At 33.4% G+C, this 22,767-nt stretch overlaps 1 protein-coding gene across 3 annotated transcripts; it reads left to right on the forward strand.

The window, feature by feature from the left end:
* The first annotated feature begins 685 nt into the window (after positions 1-685).
* On the forward strand, positions 686-21,741 carry LOC111046897. 3 transcript variants are annotated; one of them, XM_039440306.1, is made up of 3 exons: positions 686-1,516; positions 18,351-18,431; positions 19,415-21,741. In XM_039440306.1, exons 2-3 carry the CDS (start codon positions 18,386-18,388, stop codon positions 21,355-21,357), a joined length of 1,989 nt encoding a protein of 662 aa, XP_039296240.1. In that variant the 5' UTR covers positions 686-1,516; positions 18,351-18,385; the 3' UTR covers positions 21,358-21,741. The 3 variants fall into 3 exon arrangements, with proteins under 3 accessions (XP_039296240.1, XP_022188235.2, XP_022188236.2); XM_022332543.2 differs by lacking the exons at positions 18,351-18,431; positions 19,415-21,741 and adding exons at positions 2,736-3,916; positions 5,259-5,673 and having other exon boundaries at positions 974-1,516; XM_022332544.2 differs by lacking the exons at positions 18,351-18,431; positions 19,415-21,741 and adding exons at positions 3,123-3,916; positions 5,259-5,673 and having other exon boundaries at positions 1,371-1,516.
* The last annotated feature ends 1,026 nt before the right edge of the window (positions 21,742-22,767 follow it).

Here is a 22,767-nt window from a genome sequence, read left to right on the forward strand (position 1 = left end):
ACAGAATCATATTGATTTTTTCAATACATCAATAAATTTTAGTATCGATTAGATCCTCCTCAATTTGAATCAGGCAGCCTTTTGTTCTCCCAATTCTAAACAAAGTACCTAAAATACCTCGTTTCACTGGGTATTTGTGTCTGATAGTACATTATAACTGAAGAATATAAATTATTACTTATTTTATTGTGATCTGCTCATGTTTTTCTTATGAAATTCAATGATACAGCATGAAGACTATGTCCATTTCATTTGTACTGGTGGCAACATTTTACATAAAAAAATAATTATTTGATAAAATCCAAGTTCAATTGTAATGAAAACAGATTTCTTCAAAAAATAATTGATAATAATACGTTTCGAGGGGAAAAATTAAGAACAAAAAAATTGGGATGAATCGGGATTCGAACCGAAAAACCATTGCTCCGATAGCTAGTGTTTTACCGTTACGATACACGGCTACGTTCGAAAATGATTGTCTTGTAACAGCATTATAACCTCCTCATAAAAAACACACTTCTGGGCTACAACAATGTAGCCTATGACGTACCGTAGGGAACTTCATGTACGGTAGCATGGATGAAATTTGAACATCAATTCTGAAAAATCTAGAAGGAAAATTGAAATTTGGGCTTCCAGGTGCACGAGATTGATATTTTTAGAATCTATGTGCAAGATTTGGAGATCCAAATCATTCCCGTTTTTCCGGTATGTAATCCACAAGTTGACATGTTTTGATGCGAACAAACATAACCCTACTCTCTCTTATTATATAGATAGATATCGAATAGTTCTAGATATTCTTCTGGAATGAATAGCTCAGTAGATACGAGAGCACCTTTTCATATACGAAATCATTAGATGATAAAGTTTTAACGTCACCCTAATCCACTCGTGACATTTTATCATCAAGTATCAGAACCGTATCAGAATTATACAATGACTGATCTATATGGGAGGCCTTGATTATTAAGGCCGGTTGCAGATGTACTACTATGGCATGTGGGACCGACATACCACAGAACAATACAACGCAGAGAGTCTTTCAAACTACATTTGAGAAAACGCTCATTAGTATGATTTTGGTATAGAAGCTAGGGGAAGCGTCGTGCTTAAACCAGTGATACCACAGTTGCAAGGAAAATAATCGCTACCACAGCGCGCAACGCCATGTGGAAGTATCAGGGCCAATGCATATGCGCTGCGTTTGTGTTACCACAGAAGGGAAATAGTAGCTCCCATATCCCACACGCGACAGTGGTTCGTCTGCAACCGGCCACACTTATGCAATGTAGCTCAAATCAGTTTGAAAGTCAAGCATGCGCAGTTCCTTCAACAGCTTGTCAGTTCACATCTGTAATTCATCCAGAGTTCTAAAACTTAATTTTAAAGAAGAAAAAAGACGTTTAGTGACATCAAAATGTAAATTGCAAAACATTCTACTTTACTTCACATTTTCAAAATTAAAAGTATTTCAATCAAGTTCAACTTGTAATTGAAAGAAATATTTCACCGAGTAAGTACAATGATGATTGTTGTTTTCCTATGTCACATTTGTATCTATTTTCATGTTTGTTTATAATTAATTTAGGGATTCTAGCGTTATTTTGTATTTTTTAACCTAATCTTGTTTTGGATCATGAGAAATATCTTGTTTGTAAAATATCCTATACAGGAAAAGTATTTTAATAAAAAATTTTAATTGTTTTAGAAAAAATTTGACTATTTTATCATCCAGTACAAAACAGCATATTTTTTAAATTTTAATTATTTTACAGGCAATTTTATTAAGGTTTTAACGGTCTTTATTGCATGAACTATTTGTGAGCAAGATTTTTTAACAACTCTGATGTAAACGTTGCTCAAGACTATGAGAATGTAATTTAATTGGTGCTATCAATGTATTTTCAGTTAATTCTGCTAGGAAAATCAATGGAAAAAGTTTGTAAATAATTTTAAAACTTTGTAGGAAAATGATTTGTTTACACAGACAAAAATATTTTACCCAAAATTTAATACCTACGTACCCTGAGTTAAATTAAAACTGGCTTGATTTTAAGAAAAGTAAATTAGAAGACTTTGGGTTTTGTGATTTTTCCTTTTTATGAAACGTTTTTTATTTGACTAAGGTTATTTTAAAAAACGAAACAGCTTTTCAACGTTCTAAACATTTCTAATTTGTAACCCAAATATCACAAAAACTAGGATAAATATGATGAAAATATATAAATCTTAATCCTACTGCCGATTGAATGTTTTAGTAATGTCTTAGAACTAGTGCGCGGACGCGGTTTAACTCTCCCGATGTTGGGAAAATGCCCAAATTTGATCATTTAGAGGAAGTAACAAGGTTTACGTAGGTAAACCTGCGGAAGAATCGTTAACGCATTTCAATGTAATGTTAAATCCAAAACTTCGTGTTTCTGATGTTTAGTTAAGCCTATTTATTGACAGTAGCAGCAGCAGTCAGCAAGCATTTGATTTGAGTCTAGAATTAATTTATAGGTGTATCATCATTGTATGACAGGTACACCTCGTTCAGTTGACTGCAGATTTTTGCCATACACCACATAAATAATAAATCAAAAACATTGATACAAACATAATGGTATTTCTGGTAATAACAAATGAATCCTCATAAAAAATTAAGTGAATACGATTAGAAGTTTCAATTATAATGTATTTGAATTGATCGGAATAAGCTAGCCTAACAGACATTCTTCTAAATATTTCAGTGTTTCTTACTGGAGAAGTTAAGCGTTCAACAGAGAGTTGTATCATCATTTGTAATTACAGAAGCTTTTGAAGGTTTGTCAGAGAAAGATACATCGTACTTAAATGTATGAATCAACTGTAAAAGCCTAATTAAATTAAAAATGTTTTAATAACAATAAAATAAAATCTTTTACATAAAGATAGAAAAATTAAGAAGAAACAATCGAATTCACCGAATAAAATAAATTCATCAGATATCACATTAATTTGAAAAATGAGCCAGTCAAACAAAAATTGAAACCAATTATCCAATTACAATTTGGAATCCATAATCAGGAAGCCATACTTAACAAAGAAAGTTACCTCAGAGATATGGATAACAATAATTCCTTAAGTGAGTTTTTCAGAACGATGGCTTCTATGGGAATCAGTATTAATGTCTCGAAAAAAGACGGCTCTTTTCATGATGTCACCCCTCCTGCACCTCCACCTTCCCCTTCATATGCTGAACCCCCGGTTATAACAACTCGCGAAATGGACATTGATGATTATATCACTTTCTACACTTATGGAAGTGAAAACTTGGCTTCTAGAGGTGTTCAATCAAGCGCAAACAAAACTAATCTGAGACAAGATAGTTTGAAACAAATATCGGATATAATACAATCCAAAGAAGTCAACTCAGAATTGTCAGAAAAAGGTGAAATTATTTCAAATTTATTTGAGAAGCAGCTACTTTCTAAATTGGACGCTTCTGGCCTTATCAGTGAAGATGCAGCAAATACTGCCAAAACAACTTCAATAAAATTTGCCAAATGGATGGAAGAAATTGTCAGTGAATGTGAAAGGCGAAAAAGGGCGAGAAACTCAATGGGTAATCAACCAGCAATGCAGACTCCCAAGCAAGATGATACCACTGCAATTGGAACTGAAACTGAGCTGGTTAGGATAAATGAAATATCAGATGAAGACATTGAGAAGAGATTTGGATTATATCTGAGGGACTCTTCAAAACATGTATTGTTCCATTTTGAAAGTCCTAATCGCCAACCAAGGATAGTCATTCATCTCCTACCAGATTCTAACGTAAAAATGATGATCGTTCGAGAAATGGCTAGCGACTTGCATTGGTCCAATTGGCTGATCGAAATTGGTTCGGATGATAGTGGTGTTATGGACAACAACCTGTCATCCAGTAAAGGTAAAATAAAATTATAGCTTTGTTAGTTTCCTGCCAATATAAGTTACTGTATACGTGCATACTCTGACTTTAATTTGGAAATATTCGAAGTTATACAGGTGTCTGATAAGTGACTCCCTATTTTTATACAGCTATAATTTCTTTATTTATGAATCAATTTTGTAAGAACTACATTTGTTAGATGAAGCACTCCTTGAGGCTATGTTTAACAACAATTTTCATTTGTTCCAGCTTAACATGCCCCCTCTCTTAACTATGGAAGAAAGAGCCAAAATAGCAGCTCGTTATGAGGTCTGGGGATCTGTGGTGCGAGTACAAAGGTGGTGGAGGGCTGAACGAGGAATCCATGCAACACTGGATGCAAACAATGTTAAAAATTGCCATTTAAAATCACTAACAACAGTGAGTGTCGCAGATGCAAGACGATCAGGAAGACCATCAAACGTCAAGGACAGCAGAGAATGTTGACAGAGTTCATGAAATGTTCATGAGGAGCCCTAAGAAATCAATGCGTCAAGGATTTCGTGAAAGTGGTCTTTCACATTACTCTGTTGCAACAATTCTTAAGAACGATCTTAGTTTTTTTGCATCCAGTGTTGCATGGATCCCTCGTTCAGCCCTCCACCACCTTTGTAGTTGCACCACAGATCCCCCAGACCTCATAACAAGCTGCGTTTTTGGCTCTTTCTTCCACAGTCAAGAGAGGAGCCATTTTAAAACTGAAACAAATGAAAATTGGTGTTAAACATAACCTCAAGGAGTGCTCTATCTAACAAATGTAGTTCTAACAAAATTGGTTCATAAATAAAGAAATGACAGCTGTATAAAAATAGGGAGTGACTTATCAGACACTCCGTTTATTTCTTAGAATATTAGTTTCACTTATTTATCATGTGACATCATGCTCATTTCCATAAAATTACAGTGGGCTAAGCTACTGTAAGTGCTTTTGATAGAGGAATATATGACCACAGATTGTTTCTTTCATAAGTCATCAAATTTATTAGGTAATATTTCTTCAAATATTGTAGTTTGCAGAATGCTATGCTAGACAACTAGCATAGAAGAGTGAAAAGAACTTTACATAAAAAATTTACTACAACATTCATTTAATTGAGGATTTTAAAATTCTAAAAGGTTTCTGAAGTCACAAATTTTTATACCACTTATCCTATAGTCAAACGTCCAATATAAAGTTATGTAATGTAGCCCATCTTATAGCATGTTTAGCATATGAGCCTACTTAGGGTACTAATTTAACCATCTAATAAGCCTTTATTTGAGTGAGCAATTTGTTACCTTAATACTATCCAAGATAAATTATGAGATGCAATCATTACAGGCAAGAAACATGTGTCAGATCCCAGATTTGTGAGACTGGAAGATAAATTTGAAAACTGTATTGAAGAAACTAAATTTTATAATGGAAAATCTGAAAAACATTCCAAATTTGATTGGGATGCGAATAAAATGGCAGACATTTTTGGAAAAAGAAACTATTACACGAAGATGCCAATACTGAAACGTCAATGTGTTTCAACATTAAGCGACTGTGAGGTTGAATATCCAGTGTGTCTCTCTAAATTTTCAGGATCCATCGCAGACAAGCTCTTTGATTTCGAAGGGCCAGAGGTGGTATTTCCTATTCCGCCACAGCACCATCATACCGAAACTTGAGGCAGAAGAGAATACATAAAAATGTTTCAATGATCAACTAGATTAATATATTTACATTTATTAAATTTTTCAAATACCTAGTAGGTTCAAAGTTATTTCTTAGCACTTGATTGTTGATTTCTTATTGATTTTTCAATGTAGGCTACTAACTTTATTTATGACAGAATTCAGATCATGCCATACTCAAATCATGTCGAATGAGTTTTAACTATATTTTTGTAAATCAAGTAGGATCAATCATTATAAAAATTAGAAAATATCTTTGCTTTTAATTGATCGTATTGCCTGCAAAGATGTAGCCAAAGTATTGAAAAAATATGGAATTAGGGTATGTTGATCTAGAAAATCTCTACTCTACTCGAAACATCTTCGATCTAACAAATATTGATTTTTTTATTCAGAGAGCATAATATAGAATGATGATTTTCAAGCGAGGAAATCCGGGAAGCAATATTAATTTTTGCCAAGACGATCAAGTAATGACTGCTCAGAGGTCAACTTCTATTTAATTAGGCTATTCCATACATAAACATAATTTCAACTCCATTGTTTGCGTATTCAGAACTAAGATCAATTTTTTTCAGGATATATTGACATAGGCCTATTCAATAAAAATATTTATGATATTGATAATGGGGTTGAAAAATTAAAAAAACTAGATAGATTATCTTAGGGACTAATTATAATTTGTTTTATTGCATAAAACTATTTAGTCCAGTCAATATAGACATAAAAAAGGGGGTGTGCTTGCAATTTATATTGTAGTTCTGATTTTTTAATATATTATTTGGGTACATAAGAGAAGTCCAGAACCAATTTCTTCATGCAAAATTTCCTTGTGCTAGATACAGAGTGGCCCAAGAACCTCGTATTTTCGGCTCATTTTCCAGTTTTCAGCTATTTCTGCCAAATCTCGTAATCGGACAGAAAAATTTGCTCTCGCCTTTTTTCTAGATTATGAAATTCTGAATAAAATGAGATCATTCGGAACTCTCTATCTCCAATGTGTACTGAGTTATGATTTTTCAAAAATGAGTGAAATTTGAAGAAAAAATCAATTTTGATGAATTTTAGTTTTCGATCAACAATATCTTCTGATTGTTACCATTTAAATAAATAATTTAAAATCCCTCTGAGCGTATTTTTGTGCTCTACAATCTGAGATCACATAGAGCGCTCTATCTAATATAGATTTCCAGGTACACCTGACAACAATGCTCCTTGTATTGTGAAAAACACCTAATTTTCAGCTTCAACCATCACCACCAACTACATAGTCTTCTCATTGATAATTCGCACAATGATATACGTTCATGAGATTATGTTCTATGAGAATCACCCGTTAGATGCACTTCATTTCAGTATTTCCTAGTGGAGAGGCGCGCTTAAGGACACCTCAAGTATCAAAATTTCAAACACTTATAACATCTGACACAATGCTCAGATTTCATCGTACTACACTTCATTCTTCTCGGCACGTCAAGGCGGTCCAAAATCATGCATCATGAGTCAAATTCGGTCGAAAAGTGGAAAATTTATTGTTGAGTGTACTTAAGCCCATATTCCAATACACAAAAAATAGCCAATTTCTATATTCAAAGCTATATGTATCTCGGTAACCCCTCATTATAAAAATAATTACTTGATCTTGAAATGTACAATATAACTTCTTCTTTCACCTGCTGTAAACGATTCATGAAAAAATATTTTCGACTTAAAAATATTGACTCTTAGCAATAGTAAACAGCAAACTGGAAATCAATTATCTCTGTAACCATTAATCGGAAAAAAATCTATCATATGTCATTCGATTCGTTACATTATGGACTAAAAAATTCATTTCCTCAATAAATCGAACAGTTTCCTTGATAAAATAATATATATGTAAAAATTTAGGGGGTTTTAGATTTGATTTTTGTTTTCTCCGATTAACTTCGAAGCAAATAATCTAAAGAAAATTAGACAAATAATTAATGTAGCCACATTCATTGCGAAACCATTGATGTATATTGTTATTTATTTGCGATTCGATTTGACGCTGTGGAAGGGGAAACAGTCGACGCGGTACGGCGTGGCTGACTCTCTTCACCATAGTAAACAGTAAAATACAGTAGTAGGCCTACTGCTTTCTAAGTTGCATCTTATTCACACTATGGCGCTCGAAACAATCAATTTTGTCTATTGTTTTGACATGCGATGAAACTAATTTTTCACATTTTAATTCTCTAAAATCATTTTGTTGTTACCATATGTGCTAAATCATGCATTCTATGACAGACAAAAATATTGTTTGCAACCGATAAAATATTCATACTATTACATAATATAATACATATTTGAAATATGTGTGTATGATCATAATTTTATGCTAAAATTTATCATAAGTTATGAATGTCAAAAACTGAGATAAATCATAGATTACAATAGTGTTAACAGTGGCGATTTCCTGAAAAATCATAACGTGCAGTGTTTGCTGTTTTCTACAGTTAATATTCTCCAAGCCAGGTTGATAATATACCTTCAGTTGAGCCAAATATATATGATGGCTGAGGCATAAAAAATTATACATTGGGCTTGTTGAGTTGAAACTTTCTATGATTTTCTCTGTAAAGTAGCTTATCTTCCATTCTTACTAGTTGAATCTACATTATTTAGACAGTCCAATATGAAAATTCAGTAGATTCTAAAGATGAAAGCCATGCAATCATACAAATTAAGGAAGAGTAAGCATGCATAAAAGGTAGGAAGTCATGAAAGTGTTTCACATTTAAGTATTTAACCACAAAGTACCCTACCGTATAAGATTAATTGAAAGATGATTCATCATCTTCTATTATTTTTGTTAACATATCGATTTTTCACCTCCACTCGCATCTTGTCATTCATTACACAAGGTTGGCAGAAGCTTTTCTTTATGTCGATTAATGTTGATTGAAATTGATTTTGATTAGGGCACCAAAAGAATAGATCAGAATAGAATAGAAGAATAGAATAGAATAGAAAAGAATTTTATTGTTCTCAATACACAATTACATCGAATAATAGACACTTTACATTTTATCCAATGAAGTAACATGCAGTATTATTCATTCTATGGTTGACAAAAATTCATTAGGCATGGCCGAAGCCGTCAGCCAGAGTTGGTAGATAAAGATAATAGTTTTCCTTAACTAATCAAGATAAAACGTTTGATAAATTTCAGTAATTGACTCCGGTACTCTATACAAGAATAGTTATAGGCCTTCCTCAACATAGACGAACTATAATTGAAAAACAAAGTTTATTCTCATTTACAAAACAAGATAAGATTCAGGTAAACAACAATAACAAAAACAATATATTACAGAGAAGCCTAGGTTAAGAATACTAACTATTTCACATTTCAAAAATTGAATTCATTAATAAGGAAATTTCTATATGTTCCCGCTGATCTTAAATACCCCTCCAACCGCACCCAGTCCTCCCCGTTAAGATATCTCCGCACTACTTCGTCTCCTAGTAATTTGTGTTGTAACCAATTTTTCCTTTGCTCTCCCAATACCTTACAGCGGCCTATAAAATGATAAATATCTTCCCTTTCCCCACTATTGCACAAAGAACATATTATATTAGCCCCCTCTCTACCCGGTCTGAAATTTAATGGCAATAAGGAGCCTCTTGCTTTGAATATATTACTAATGAACCGTCTCTTATTCTTATCATTCATGTAGCTTTTATTCATTTGATTATTTTCCAGTCTGAGCTCAGCATAGATTGAGTGATAATGTGCATTTTCAGCTCTATTCCATAAATCTCTTATCCACTTTTCTTCAATCTTATTAATTACATCTGAGCTTTTCAATTTCCATTCATCAGACTGAGTCACTGGGTCCACCCAATTAATATCATTCAATCCGAACAGCCTTCTCCACTCCTCGCACCATCCAAACTTATTTTGAGCCATCGTAATGGTAATTTTTTTGGGAAACCTGTTATCTGATAACGCTATTGTTTTCAAAACATAATCTCTGTTCATTCTTAAAGTTTGGAGATACATTTCTTTTACATCAGTCTCCAAATACAATATATAATTAGGAGTATTTCTAGGTAACCAGTAAAGACGCTTAATAAAAAAATGTGTGGAATATTTCTAGATCGTTTCTTTCCTGATAACCCCACACCTGTGCTGCATAAGTAACCGTTGATCTACTAACTGCATTGAAAACTTGCCATTTTGTTGAGACAGTCACATCGTCATTTGCTATCAGTTTATTCCACAAACTCTGAATTCCAAATTTTGCTGTACTTAATTTTTGCCTGAAATGAGCCGTTAATGACAGAGTTGATGTAAAAACTAAACCTAAATACTTATACTCCTTCTCAATTTCTACAGGTTCACCCCCATACTTCCACTTCTCCCTTTTACATAGCTTTCCTCCATTTCTAAAAACCATCATCTTTGATCTCTCCATATTAATAACAAGATTCCAGCGATTACAATAAGTATGTAGTCTATCGATCATTCTCTGCATTTCAGTAACATTATCGGAAATGATTACAAGATCATCTGCATAAAGAAGAGCGTTCAATTTCATATCTCCTACCTTGATTCCCCCTCCCAAAATATCGCAAATATCATAAATAAATGCGGAGAACAAAAGTGGAGACATCAGACAGCCCTGCCTTAATCCGCTTTCAATACTTATGTCTTCAGTTTGACGCCCCTCCTTGCACCATATTGATGATTTTGCATTCGGCCCATATAGTGCTCTTATTAAATTAACAAATTTATTTGAAACTCCTATCTCAGCCAGTCTATAAAAGAGTGCTTGTCTCTCTACTGAATCGAACGCAGCTTTATAATCGACGAAGAAACAGTATAATCTTTTACGCTTGGATAGAGAATGTTTAATTACGTTGAAAAGAATATAAATGTTATCAATTGCGGAGTAACCTTTCCGAAAACCTGCTTGATTCTCACTTATGACTTCTCGACCATAAATCCACTTCTCCAATCTTGTCAACAAGACACTTACAAATATTTTGTAAATTGCATTAGTAAATGAAATCGCTCTGTAGTTCTCAGGATTATTGGGATCATTTTTCTTATACAATGGAAATATTATAGACTTTGTGAATGACTCTGGTACATCAAGAAAACGAAATATACGGTTATAAAACATGCACAGTAGCTGTCGGAATTCTATTGGCGCTTCTTTAAAAAACTCAGCCGGTATTCTATCAACACCTGGTGCTTTCTTGTTTCGAGCTTTTTTCAAAGCTAAATCTATTTCTGTTATCTCGATTGGCTTGTCTAATGAATCGTCGATAACAAGAGGCTCAACCCACGATATCGGTCCACTACATCTAACAGGTGTATACACCTGTCTAAAGTGCTGTATCCATTGTTCTGGACTAATATTTCCACTTCGCGTAAGTTTTCCCTCCCTGAAAAACCGAGCCAGCTCCCAAAATTTCTTAGAATCCCTTACAGGTTTTAGTTTTTCCTTAATGTCGGCCCAATAAGCTTCTTTCTTTCTCTTACATAACAACTTATATTCCTTCATCTTTGACGTGTAATCGTTCTTCACTTGCTTGGAATTCGTTCTTCTAAATAATTTGAGAAGCGCAAACACGCGATCTCTGTATCTTACACATTCTCCATCAAACCAGGCATTTTTCCTGACATCAATCTTATTTCCTCTCTGCGATATTGAGCCGCTAGCTGAATCAGCTATCAATTTTGTCAATAAATTATTTGCTGCATCTATGTTTCCTGGTAGAAAATCTATTTTACGACTCTCCCTAGCAAGCCTTTCAGCATAACCACTGTCATCTAGTTTTCCCCATGTCAATTTCGGTAATAACGGTAGCAAATTTTGATTGAATTCCAACTTATCACTAAACACATTCAAAACAATAGGCATATGATCTGAAAACATTGCAGGTAAAACACTAAATTCCTTAACTACTTTTAAACGATCTAATGCTACGCAACATAAATCGATTACTGAAGCTCCCCTTGCATTTATTAAAGTATATTCACCATCAGTATCACCCCTAACTCTTCCATTTAATATTAACAAGTTAAAATCTTCGCAGAAATCTATAATCTTTCTACCTTTTGCATTAATAACACTATCTTTGGAGCTACGGATATGACTCACAGTGATATTATCTAAACTCAAATCTGGAGGTAGATTCTGAGAATTACCAATTCTCCCATTCATATCACCCATCACAATAAGGTTATTAGTATCATTCCACGAACTTAAAAAATCATACAGTGCATAATAATCAAAATCCCAATCCGCTTGTAAGCCACCGCTTAAATAAACTGGGACCACATAAATATCTTGCTTTACAAATTTGATCACTTGTCTACCGTTCAAAATACTAGTTGTAATATAATCTCTCATAATTTTCCTTATTGCGATTAGCTGACCTTTTTTCGCCCTACCAAAGTGAGCATCTCTTAATGCGAATTCCCAGCTTGAAACATAATCCTTCAAATAATTTTCATAAACTATATGGTCTCCCTCTTCAACATGCGTTTCCAACAAAACAAAACAATCGAACCCCATTAAAAAACTAAACAATTGGGAATATGGCTTACCCTTTAAGCCTGCTACATTGAAGACCATAACACTTAACTCAATAGTGTGATTGTCCTGATCATGGCTGACGGCCACGCCTCACTGTTGCTCACGCGTTGCAGCGTTGTCGCCTCGCTCCTGTTGCTCTCTCGTCGCCTGCAGTACCGTCTCTGCGTGATTTCCCAGCACCTCCCGCAATTTCTGATCCGCATCCTGGTTCCCGAATGTTAACTTTCCATTCTCATCCATTCCAAAAAATACTCCACTCACGCTCAGGCGATCATGAAGAACTCGAAATCTCTCTTGAGGAAGTACCTTCAATATCTCCTTCCTCCAGCACCAAAAGAATAGATCATTTTCTATTTGAAGCATTCAAATTAAATCTATTGAACATGATTTCTTATGACTTAGCATTCACAGATTTAGTTGGGTAAAGCTATTTGAAAAATGTACCTGATTATCAATTTCATGGTTTTTATACCATTCTAGTTCATTGTGATCATTGAAGGGTTGAAGTGATGAGTTAGTTCAAGTGAATTATAGTACACAAGTATATTGTGCTTATAATGGACTCTTCTTTATTTTCTATCTATGTTTTGCTCCAGTAGAGAAAATTTAAAATGTTGGTTTTACATTTTATAAGCTTTATAAATAATATAAATTAACGGTAATATGAATTTGATAAGTCCAGTATTAAATTAATCGATGTTGATTTTCATTGTATCGCTTTGTATCAATGTTACTTGCACTGTTTGCAATTCATCACTATTCTCTCAAGAATTAGTTTTTTATGAATTTCATTGATCTGAAAATTGAAATTCAAATGCTATTTGGATGACGTTCACATTCCACTGTTTTTTTTTTACAATAATTGTTACGTTGAAGAGTGAGGCAATTCAATCCATTTGGAAGTAAAATGAAATCACAGTGCGATTTGAACAGTGGATAGTAACTTTGAAATTCAGTTGCTCAATTCATTTCGGCTTGATACTATCATTTGTAATTATAATTGATCAGAAATATGCATTGTATATAATGTTTATATTTCAGTTTGACTAATCTTCTATCACAGTCTCGCTTTCATTCATAAACATGATAATCCTAAATACGTTGATTACCTTAAAGATGTAACCTATCTAACGTCGAACAATGTACAATACAAACAATTTTCATCAATACAACAATTTTGGTCATATTATGATGACCATTGGAATTTCTGCCTGTGATTGAGAAAAAGTCATTTCATAAGCCTTGAAATTCGTACCTAGAGAAAGTTGCATTATTACTAGAAATTTTGTTATTTTTACTATTTATTATAGGTACTGTACATCGATTTTTGTGATTATAGAGATCAACTACTTTATCCTGAATCAGGATAAGGATAAATAGGGAAATTGTGAGATGAGGATAACATCCATAGTTAAATTTACATAGCATCAATTTAAAAGCTCTGATAATAATGATTTGAACGGAACTGCGATTCTGGCTTGGTATTGCCTCTTCATGTTCAGTGAGAATAGAAAGCTTCAGAGTAATTCGTTCTCACTATATGTGATAATATTGGTAATATTTGGTAACATTTGTTAATATTTGAACCGAATGTGCAACAAATTAACCTACTTTCAGCTTGAAAATTTTCAACTTATCAGGAGTACAGTGTTATCATATATAGTATCTCAGGTAGGCCCACCCTTTTATTTTTTTTGTTCACGTAATCTGATGATATTCATTCCATTATCAAGTGTTTAAATTATAAAGAGTGATGAAACAAGATAAAACACAAGGAAAGCTATGAAAAGAAATTTTGAATCTTCATTTTTCACAAAATAAGGATAAGATGAAGGAGTCGGACAAAAATATATCATGAAACTTCGTTGAAAAACATCAATATCTGAAACTAGAGTTATCAAATTGTGTTACCTCTGACTCGTATGGAGAAGGCACACTTCAAATTAATATAATAAATTATGTGAGCTACAACGAAATCCTGATTTTTATCATGAGCATGGTTAAATCAAGAAAATTGTAATATTTTTTTAAAGTATTGAAAAGTGAAAATCTATACACAGCGCATGTTAAAACAATAGACAAAATTAATTGTTTCGAGCGCCATAGTGTAAATGAGATGCAATGTAGACAGCAGTATTATTCTGTTTACCATGGTGAAGGGAGTCAGCCGCGTCGGCAGTTTCCCCTTCCACAGCGTCAACTTGAATCGCAAATACATAACAATATACATCAATGTATTCACAATGAATGTGGCTACAATAATTATTCGTCACATTGTTCTTTAAAATTACTTGGTTCGAAGATAATCGGTGAAAACAAAAAAATCAAATCGAAAAACCCCTAAATTTTTACATTATAATATTATTTTATCAAGGAAACTGTTCGATTTATTGAGGAAATGAATCCGACTAATATTGTAATCCTCAATTTAACGAATCGAATGACATTATGATAGATTTTTTCTGATTAATGGTTACAGAGATAATTGATTTCCAGTTTGCTGTTTACTATGGCTAAGAGAGTCAGCCGTGCCGTTCCGCGTCGACTGTTTCCCCTTCCACGGCGTCGAATCGAATCGCAAATACATAACAACATACATCAATGGATTTGCAATGAGAGTGGCTACATTAATTATTCGGCTCATTTTTCTTTAAAACTACTTGCTTTGAAGTTAATCGAAGAAAACAAAAAAATCAAATCGCAAACCCCCTAAGTTTTTACATATATATTATTTTATCAAGAAAACTGTTAATTTTATTAAAAAATTAATATAACTAATATTGTAGTCCATAATATAACGAATCGAATGGCATATAATAGAACTGTTTCTGATCAATGGGTACAGAGATAATTGATTTTCCGTGATTACCTGCATTTTTCAACTTTGAGGGGGGCTGGGGGGGAAAGTTCCAAGGGGATTTCTTGGGACTTTTGGGAGAATGACCCTCTGGGAGGTTTCTATCGATGGTAAAAGATTCAGCTTATATTTAATTTTCGGATCGAAAAAACCTTTATTGACTGGGCTAAAAGTTGCAACAGTAGCAAAACGCTCATCCATGATTGTGATAAGAAAGTATTTATTCTCTTTTACTTTCCTTGTCCTATTACCATAGGTAAGGGAAGTATTGCTTTCCGAAAAGGTACCCGAATTTCTAAATTTCTATACGTTTTAAGGTCCCCTGAGTCCAAAAAAGTGGTTTTTGGGTATTGGTCTGTATGTGTATGTATGTATGTGTGTGTGTGTATGTGCGTCTGTGTACACGATATCTCATCTCCCAATTAACGGAATGACTTGAAATTTGGAACTTAAGGTCCTTACACTATAAGGATCCGACACGAACAATTTCGATCAAATGCGATTCAAGATGGCGGCTAAAATGGCGAAAATGTTGTCAAAACAGGGTTTTTCGCGATTTTCTCGAAAATGGCTCCAACGATTTTGATCAAATTTATACCTAAAATAGTCATTGATAAGCTATATCAACAGCCACAAGTCCCATATCTGTAAAAATTTCAGGAGCTCCGCCCCATCTATGCAAAGTTTGTTTTTAGATTTCCTTATTATCAGGTCTCAGATATAATTTAAACAAAAAATTCTAGTGGAAACGATTGAGCATGGACATCTCTTCAATTAATGACCAGTAACATTTTCACCTGAAATTGAAAATAAGCTTGAAATTTGAGAAAATGTAATTATTCAATTGCAAACTGTTGGCATCTGTTGGCACTATGAAGAGATAGCATATTATCTCGTGTGTATCCAGCGTTATTGACCTGTCACCAGCTGGCTCAGATCTTTGACTTGAGATGCGCGTTTACACTAGCGTCAGGTGATCAATTTTCATAACGGCAAGGAAAGTTGTGTGAGTGTGCCACACCAGATTTTTTAATTATAATTTTACTGATGTAACTGATAACTCATGCCTCTCACAGGCATGTCATAATAAGATGAGGAACTTCCAATTTATTATGTCTACAATTTGGCAATTTCAAATGATATTATTTCATGTTTATTTTTTGAGAATAAAGAATTTGAGTTTCAATTTGCATGATTTTTTCAATTAATAGATTTGCGCACTTTGAAGACTGAGTTTGAAAAGGAATTTGTCGATTATAAAATAAAACAATAACCATCAGCATTTAGTTATAAAAAAACTGCGGAATCAATATTAATCTTCTTTAAAAAATGCATTTTGCAATTTAGTTAAAGTTGAAATTGAAGCATGGCCGTCATTTTACATATTAGTTTATTATAATCTAATAAAATACCAACATTTTGATGAGGGCTTAATTATAAGGCATTATATAATGGCATTAATATGTTAATATTAATAATAATATCGAGTGACCTGGCTGGCTCAGGTCTGGTGTCAGGTTGTACCTGATCAATTTCGGGGCCTCTGACATGACATAACGACTATTATTAAGCAGCCGGGACTGGCAGTTGAACGTGTCCATCCGAAATACGGGAGTGGTCTGAAAAAAATATCTTGCCCTTCCAATCCGAAAACATGTTGTGAATAGAAGTTTTTAATAAATACTTAGATTTTAATAAAATACTATAAATTGATAATAATCTTATATTTATTAATGCATTTATCATGTAATAATAAAATGTAAAAACACTTCATTCACATGGGCTACTTTTTCAATATAAAATCTTATAGCACCCTTTATTTTTAAAAAAACTTTAAAAATAGTTATCACCGAAACTAGTTGTTAAACTATTTTAAAGTTTTTTTTTTTTTAAATAAAGGGTGCTATAAGATTTTCTTTGTTTTATTAATAAAATGTAATACAACAAATTTGAGAATATTTTTTCAGAATTGACTTTTTACTTTCCTTGCCCTATTACCATAGGTAAGGAAAGTATTGCTTTCCAAAAAAAATTAAAGTACCCCAATTTCTATATTTCTATAAGTTTCAAGGTCCCCTGAGTCCAAAAAAGTGGTTTTTGGGTATTGGTCTGTGTGTGTGTGTGTGTGTGTGTGTGTGTGTGTGTGTGTGTGTGTGTCTGTGTACACGATATCTCATCTCCCAATTAACGGAATGACTTGAAATTTGGAACTTAAGGTCCTTAAATATAAGGATCCAACACGAACAATTTCGATCAAATGCGATTCAAGATGGCGGCTAAAATGAAGAGAATATTGCAAAAACAGGGTTTTTCGCGATTTTCTCGAAAACGGCTCCAACGATTCTTATGAATATGATACCTAATATAGTTATTGGTGATCTCTATCAACTGCCACAAGTCCTATATCTGTAAAAATTCCAGGAGCTCCGCCTCATCTTTGCAAAATTTGATTTTAGATTCCCAAGTATCAAAAAAAAATTCAAGTGGAAAAGATTGAGCATAAAAATCTCTACAATTAATGTTTAGTAACATTTTCACCTAGAATTGAAAGTAAGCTCAAAGTTCGAGAAAATAAGATTATTCAATTTGCAAACTGTTGGTAATTGTTGATTCAATTAAATCATTCACTATGAAGAGATAGCAGACTTCATGTGCCTGCAGCACTATTGTCCTGTCACCAGCTGGCTTAGATCTTTGGATAGTAGACTTGAGATGCGCGGGAACACTAGCGTCAAGTGACCAATTTTCATAACGGCAAGGAAAGTTGTGAATTTTCTCGGAAACGGCTCCAACGATTTTGATCAGATTCATACCTAGAATAGTCATCGATAAGCTCTATCAACTGCCACAAGTCCCATATCTGTAAAAATTTCGGGAGCTCCGCCCCATCAATGCAAAGTTCAATTTCAGATTCCTAATTATCGGGCTTCATAAACAATTTAAACAAAAAATTTCAAGTGGAAAAGATTGAGCATGAAAATCTCTACAATTAATGTTCAGTAACATTTTCACCTAAAATTGAAAATAAGCTTTAAATTCGAGAAAATGTAATTTTTCAATTGCAAATTATTGTTGATTCTATTAAATCATTCACTATGAAGTGATAACAGACCTCATGACTGTGTGTCTCCAGCGTTATTGCCCTGTCACCAGCTGGCTCAAATCTTTGAATAGTAGACTTGAGATGCTCGGGAACACTAGCGTCAGGTGATCAATTTTCATAACGGCAAGGAAAGTTGTGTGAGTGCGCCACACCAGATTTTATTGCTGTATAATGGTACTGAAATGTTTAAATGGTACCGTATTTTTTTCACAGATGCTTTTGGTCAGAAACAAGCTGACTTGTATGCGATGAACGTTATCAGTCAACGGATCTACAGTGATTCAACATACAAAAGTAATATTTAGTGACCGATAGTTTTATCAAATTTAAGGCGTGAGTGAAAGTTTATTCATTGGATACAAAAAAAATATAAAAATTAACGATAATTTATTTTAATTGAAGACTTCTAATAAAATAACGGTATGATAGCTTTATATTCTGATACCGTAGCTTTTTTAAGTTATTAAAAGGAATGTAGAGCATTTTGAAGTTGAAGTTTGTTCAATAAAAATGTAATTTTGTTATTACTAGCTTTAATCGTTTATAATTTGATTTTTTGGAAAATATACCCACAGTCTGAAGAATAGCAGTAGTTAACTATTACCCTCCGGCTATTGAATTATCTCAAATTAACATACAAGCATAATGATGCAATGATGGGTTTACTAAGAAGCAGTGTTCATCTTTTTTCATAATTGAATTAGTGATGAAAGCATTTTAAATTTAAAGATGAATTATCATACTAATCGAGATAAATATAAACTATTGATTGATTATTGATTTAATAAATTATTCATTGCAAAATAATCAAACTTATTCTGATGAGAGAGAATTACTTTTATTAATCCAAATACAGTACTGTATATGGTCCAAATAATGTATATATGCCTACAATTCCGCCAGTAACTTTACAAAACCTATGGAAAAATTAAAATCAGTTCTGGGTAGCTGGATCAAGAGCAAGGCCTGCTTTTACTCATTAACTGAATTCAAAGAGTGCAGGCTGATTATCGTAGGTAGATCTTATCAGCTTAAAGTTTTGTTTTGAGTTATTCTGTATAATATAGTCACAAATCTTGCTACTATCTCTATTACATTGTATGAATTTTAACACTCATCAACAAATTAAGCCAAAGAATTAAGTAGGTAGGTCTAAGTGTGAATTCCTATCCTCGAGTTTATATTTGCCCAAGTTTATATGTAAATACTACCTATAAGTTTATTTATGCACAAAGAAAAATTCTCAAACATTCAATTGATTTATTTGTTTATTTCAGGTAGAGTTGAAAGTGTAACAGCCCAAGAAAATCTGCCTAAAGTCGAAAAAATCCTCATTGATTTAAGAAAAGAGTCATCTGAAATGGATCAACTCTCTCAAGAAGCACCAATAAGTGGTGATTTATTATCTAGCAAGCATGATTGCTGTGATATTCTAGAAAAAATAAACACTTCAACAAGTAATTGCGGATCAAAACATTCACCCGTTGCAGACAGCGCAATAGATATTTACGAATCTTGCCAATCTTTTTACAATTCATCAGTTAGCAGTGATTTGGCCACTGAATGTATCTATCACGACATTATGAAACAACGAAACCTATTGGCTAGCAATACCCAATCAGCCAAATTAGCAAATGAAAGTGAACTGGCAATTGATTCTGTTCCTCAACATTTCGGCTTTCAGAGTACACCTATTAGTAGTGGTGATTTTTCAGCTGCCGCGAGTGTCCATCAGGATAATGTTACTGAGCGACATTTTCAAGAGAATCAAGGACCTAATGGTGATACAGGGTCAAAAAAATCTGACTCTTTCAGTCGCAATTCAACAGTAGATGAAGAGGTGGAAATAGAACAGCCATATTTACCAAAACTAAGTTCTCAAAACAAACGTCAAGATGAAATGAACAACGTTGAGGGAAATGGAAAAATGAGAGAGGATGAGAAACAAAATTCGTCTGCTCAAGATTCGTCGTCAATCATAGATCGCGCTTATGCGAGCATCATGTTTAGATATGGTGGATTTAGGCACTTCAACCCTGATCAGTTCAGTGGAAATATGTTTGGAAAAAGAGATGTTTCATATGCTTGGAATTATAGAGAGGATGACACATCATCACATCTTACCAAGAGCGATTCTATCCGTAATTTGCTTGAAGCTATGCACGCTATGGGCGTCAAAATGGAAATTTCAGAGGATCAGCCGTCTCCAGATTCATCAGCACCACAAAATTCTACGACTGGCCAGAACAAGTCTTTCTCAAGAGATACCGGTATTTCAGGAGCGAATGAGCATTCAGAATTCAGGAATCAGGCTTTTTCAAACATTAAATTCAACTCAAATAATTATTCAACCGTGACTAAATCTGAGAACACTTCAGAAAACGCAGAAATGAGTGGAGAGCTGCATCAAAATATACAAAAATTACTTGTAAATGATCTCCAAACAAATGGATGTTTGAATGAAGAATCAGCCAAAGCTTTGAATACAACAGTGAACGAATTTTCACAATGGATAAATAAGCTTGTTGCTGAAAACGAGAAGCTAAAATCATTATTTGGACAGAATCAATCTGTTGATACAACTCAAAACCAAGAACCACTTTTCTCAAGCGCCCCATATAGTCCTGATAATTTGATGAAACTCATGGTAAACTCTGAACGTACCAAGAAAGAGAATCTAAAAGAAGGGAGAGATCAGAATTTAGAGAGATCACTTCTTAGTGATCTTCAAGCAAACGGATGTTTAAATAAGAAATCTTGCTATGCTTTAAGTAGTACAATAAAAGATTTCTCAGGAAATATTGATGAGCTTGTAGATGAAAATAGGAATATGAAAAAAATAATTGGAAACGGCTCTCAATTGACTCAGTGCTCTGAAAATAATCAGTTTGTTCATGATATAAAGGTGAAACATGCAACAGAAGAGGAAATTTGTGAGCTTTTAAGAAAATTTCCAAATAGCACATCGATACAGGAATTATTCAGTTGTGAAGATTCTGAATGTAAAACAATGGTGGTAGGTGATTTTTCAGTGAGCTCGAATCTGAAGACATTGGTTATTAGGAAAAAGGCTAATGACGGGCAAGTCAAGTATGTGCTCCTCGAACTTAGTCCAAACGTAACAGTAAAAACAACATGTAAACCCGATGAATTTGAAGGAGAACCCTCATTTACTGTGCATCTGATGACATCACATTACAAGTTTTCATTAAGTTTATAATAATCTTCACTGTTTTGAAATCATCTTCAAAACTCAGAATGATGGTTGCAACAGTAATTTTCTTACAGAAATTATAAATGTGGAACAAATTCTAATAATAAATTTGTTTACTGGTTCATTTAAAATTAAAATTCTCATCATTTCTAATATAATTAGATCATTGACTTTTTAATTGTGGATGATGCCCATGTAAGTTTTTAACGCCTGTGCGTTGATATGAAAGGTTGCTTGGATGATTGATGAGATGATTAAACGTCCATGACTACCAGCGGGATTCGAACCCCTGATCACGTAATGCTGACAGAATAAAGGTTCTATGTCCCAGATCACAAGACCAACCTGGCCAGCCAACTTCTAGAGAGTCTGGAAACTCGCTCACGAAAATGCTCTGAATTAATATAGGTACTATATTATTGGTTTAACATGACAATATAATATATCCTATACAACTTGTTGACTTCTCTGTAGCACTTTCTGTATGAGACACTTAAGTGTCTCATTTCAAATTATTTCTTAATTAAGGAACTAACAAGAAAACACATTTTTATAGGTACTATAAGAGGAATCTTTTTTGTTTGGTACCTATCTCAAAATACTGATTGACTTGTTTATCTCATTTTTTAAAATGTAATTTTAAATATTAAATGTGTGCTACGGTTTCTTTTAGTACCGGTACTTACTAAAATAATAACAGAGGGAACGTACCTCTTACAAAGATAATTTATTTTACAAAGATAATTAAAAAGTGGTTTCATTGGGGATCCTATTCAAATCCTATTTCTAGATTATATAATTCTAAATAAAATGAGATCTTTTGGAACTTTCTATCTTCAATGATTACTGAGTTATGATTTTGATGAATCATAAATTAATTTGACTGAAAAAATCAATTTTGATGAATTTTAGTTTTTGATCAACAATATTTTCCTATTGTTACCACTGAAATATATAGGTAATTTCAAAATCATTCTGGGCGTAAATTTGTGCTCTGCAACCTGAGACCAGATAGAACGTTCTATTTCATATAGATTTCCAGGTGCACCTGATAACAATGCTCCTTGTATTTAGAAATAAACCTAATTTTCAGCTGCAAACATCATCACTAACTTCATTGTCTTCACATCGAGATTTTGCAACATTATATAAGTTCATTAGATCATGTTATCACCCGTTGGATTCACTTAATTTCAGTATTTACTAGTGAAGAGGCATAACGACACCTCAAGGATCGAAATTTCAAACACTCATAACTTTTGACACAATAATCGGATCTCCTCGTACTACAGCTCATCCTTCATGGCTCGTCAAGGCAGTTCAAAATCATGTATCATGATTTATGTAAAATTCGTTCGAGAAATGAGAAATTAATTTTTGAAGCGACAGAGAAGTAGTGTTTTCAATTTGAATAGG

The sequence above is a fragment of the Nilaparvata lugens genome, chromosome 1 (genome assembly GCF_014356525.2).
Source record: "Nilaparvata lugens isolate BPH chromosome 1, ASM1435652v1, whole genome shotgun sequence".
Taxonomy (NCBI): Eukaryota; Metazoa; Arthropoda; class Insecta; order Hemiptera; family Delphacidae; genus Nilaparvata; species Nilaparvata lugens.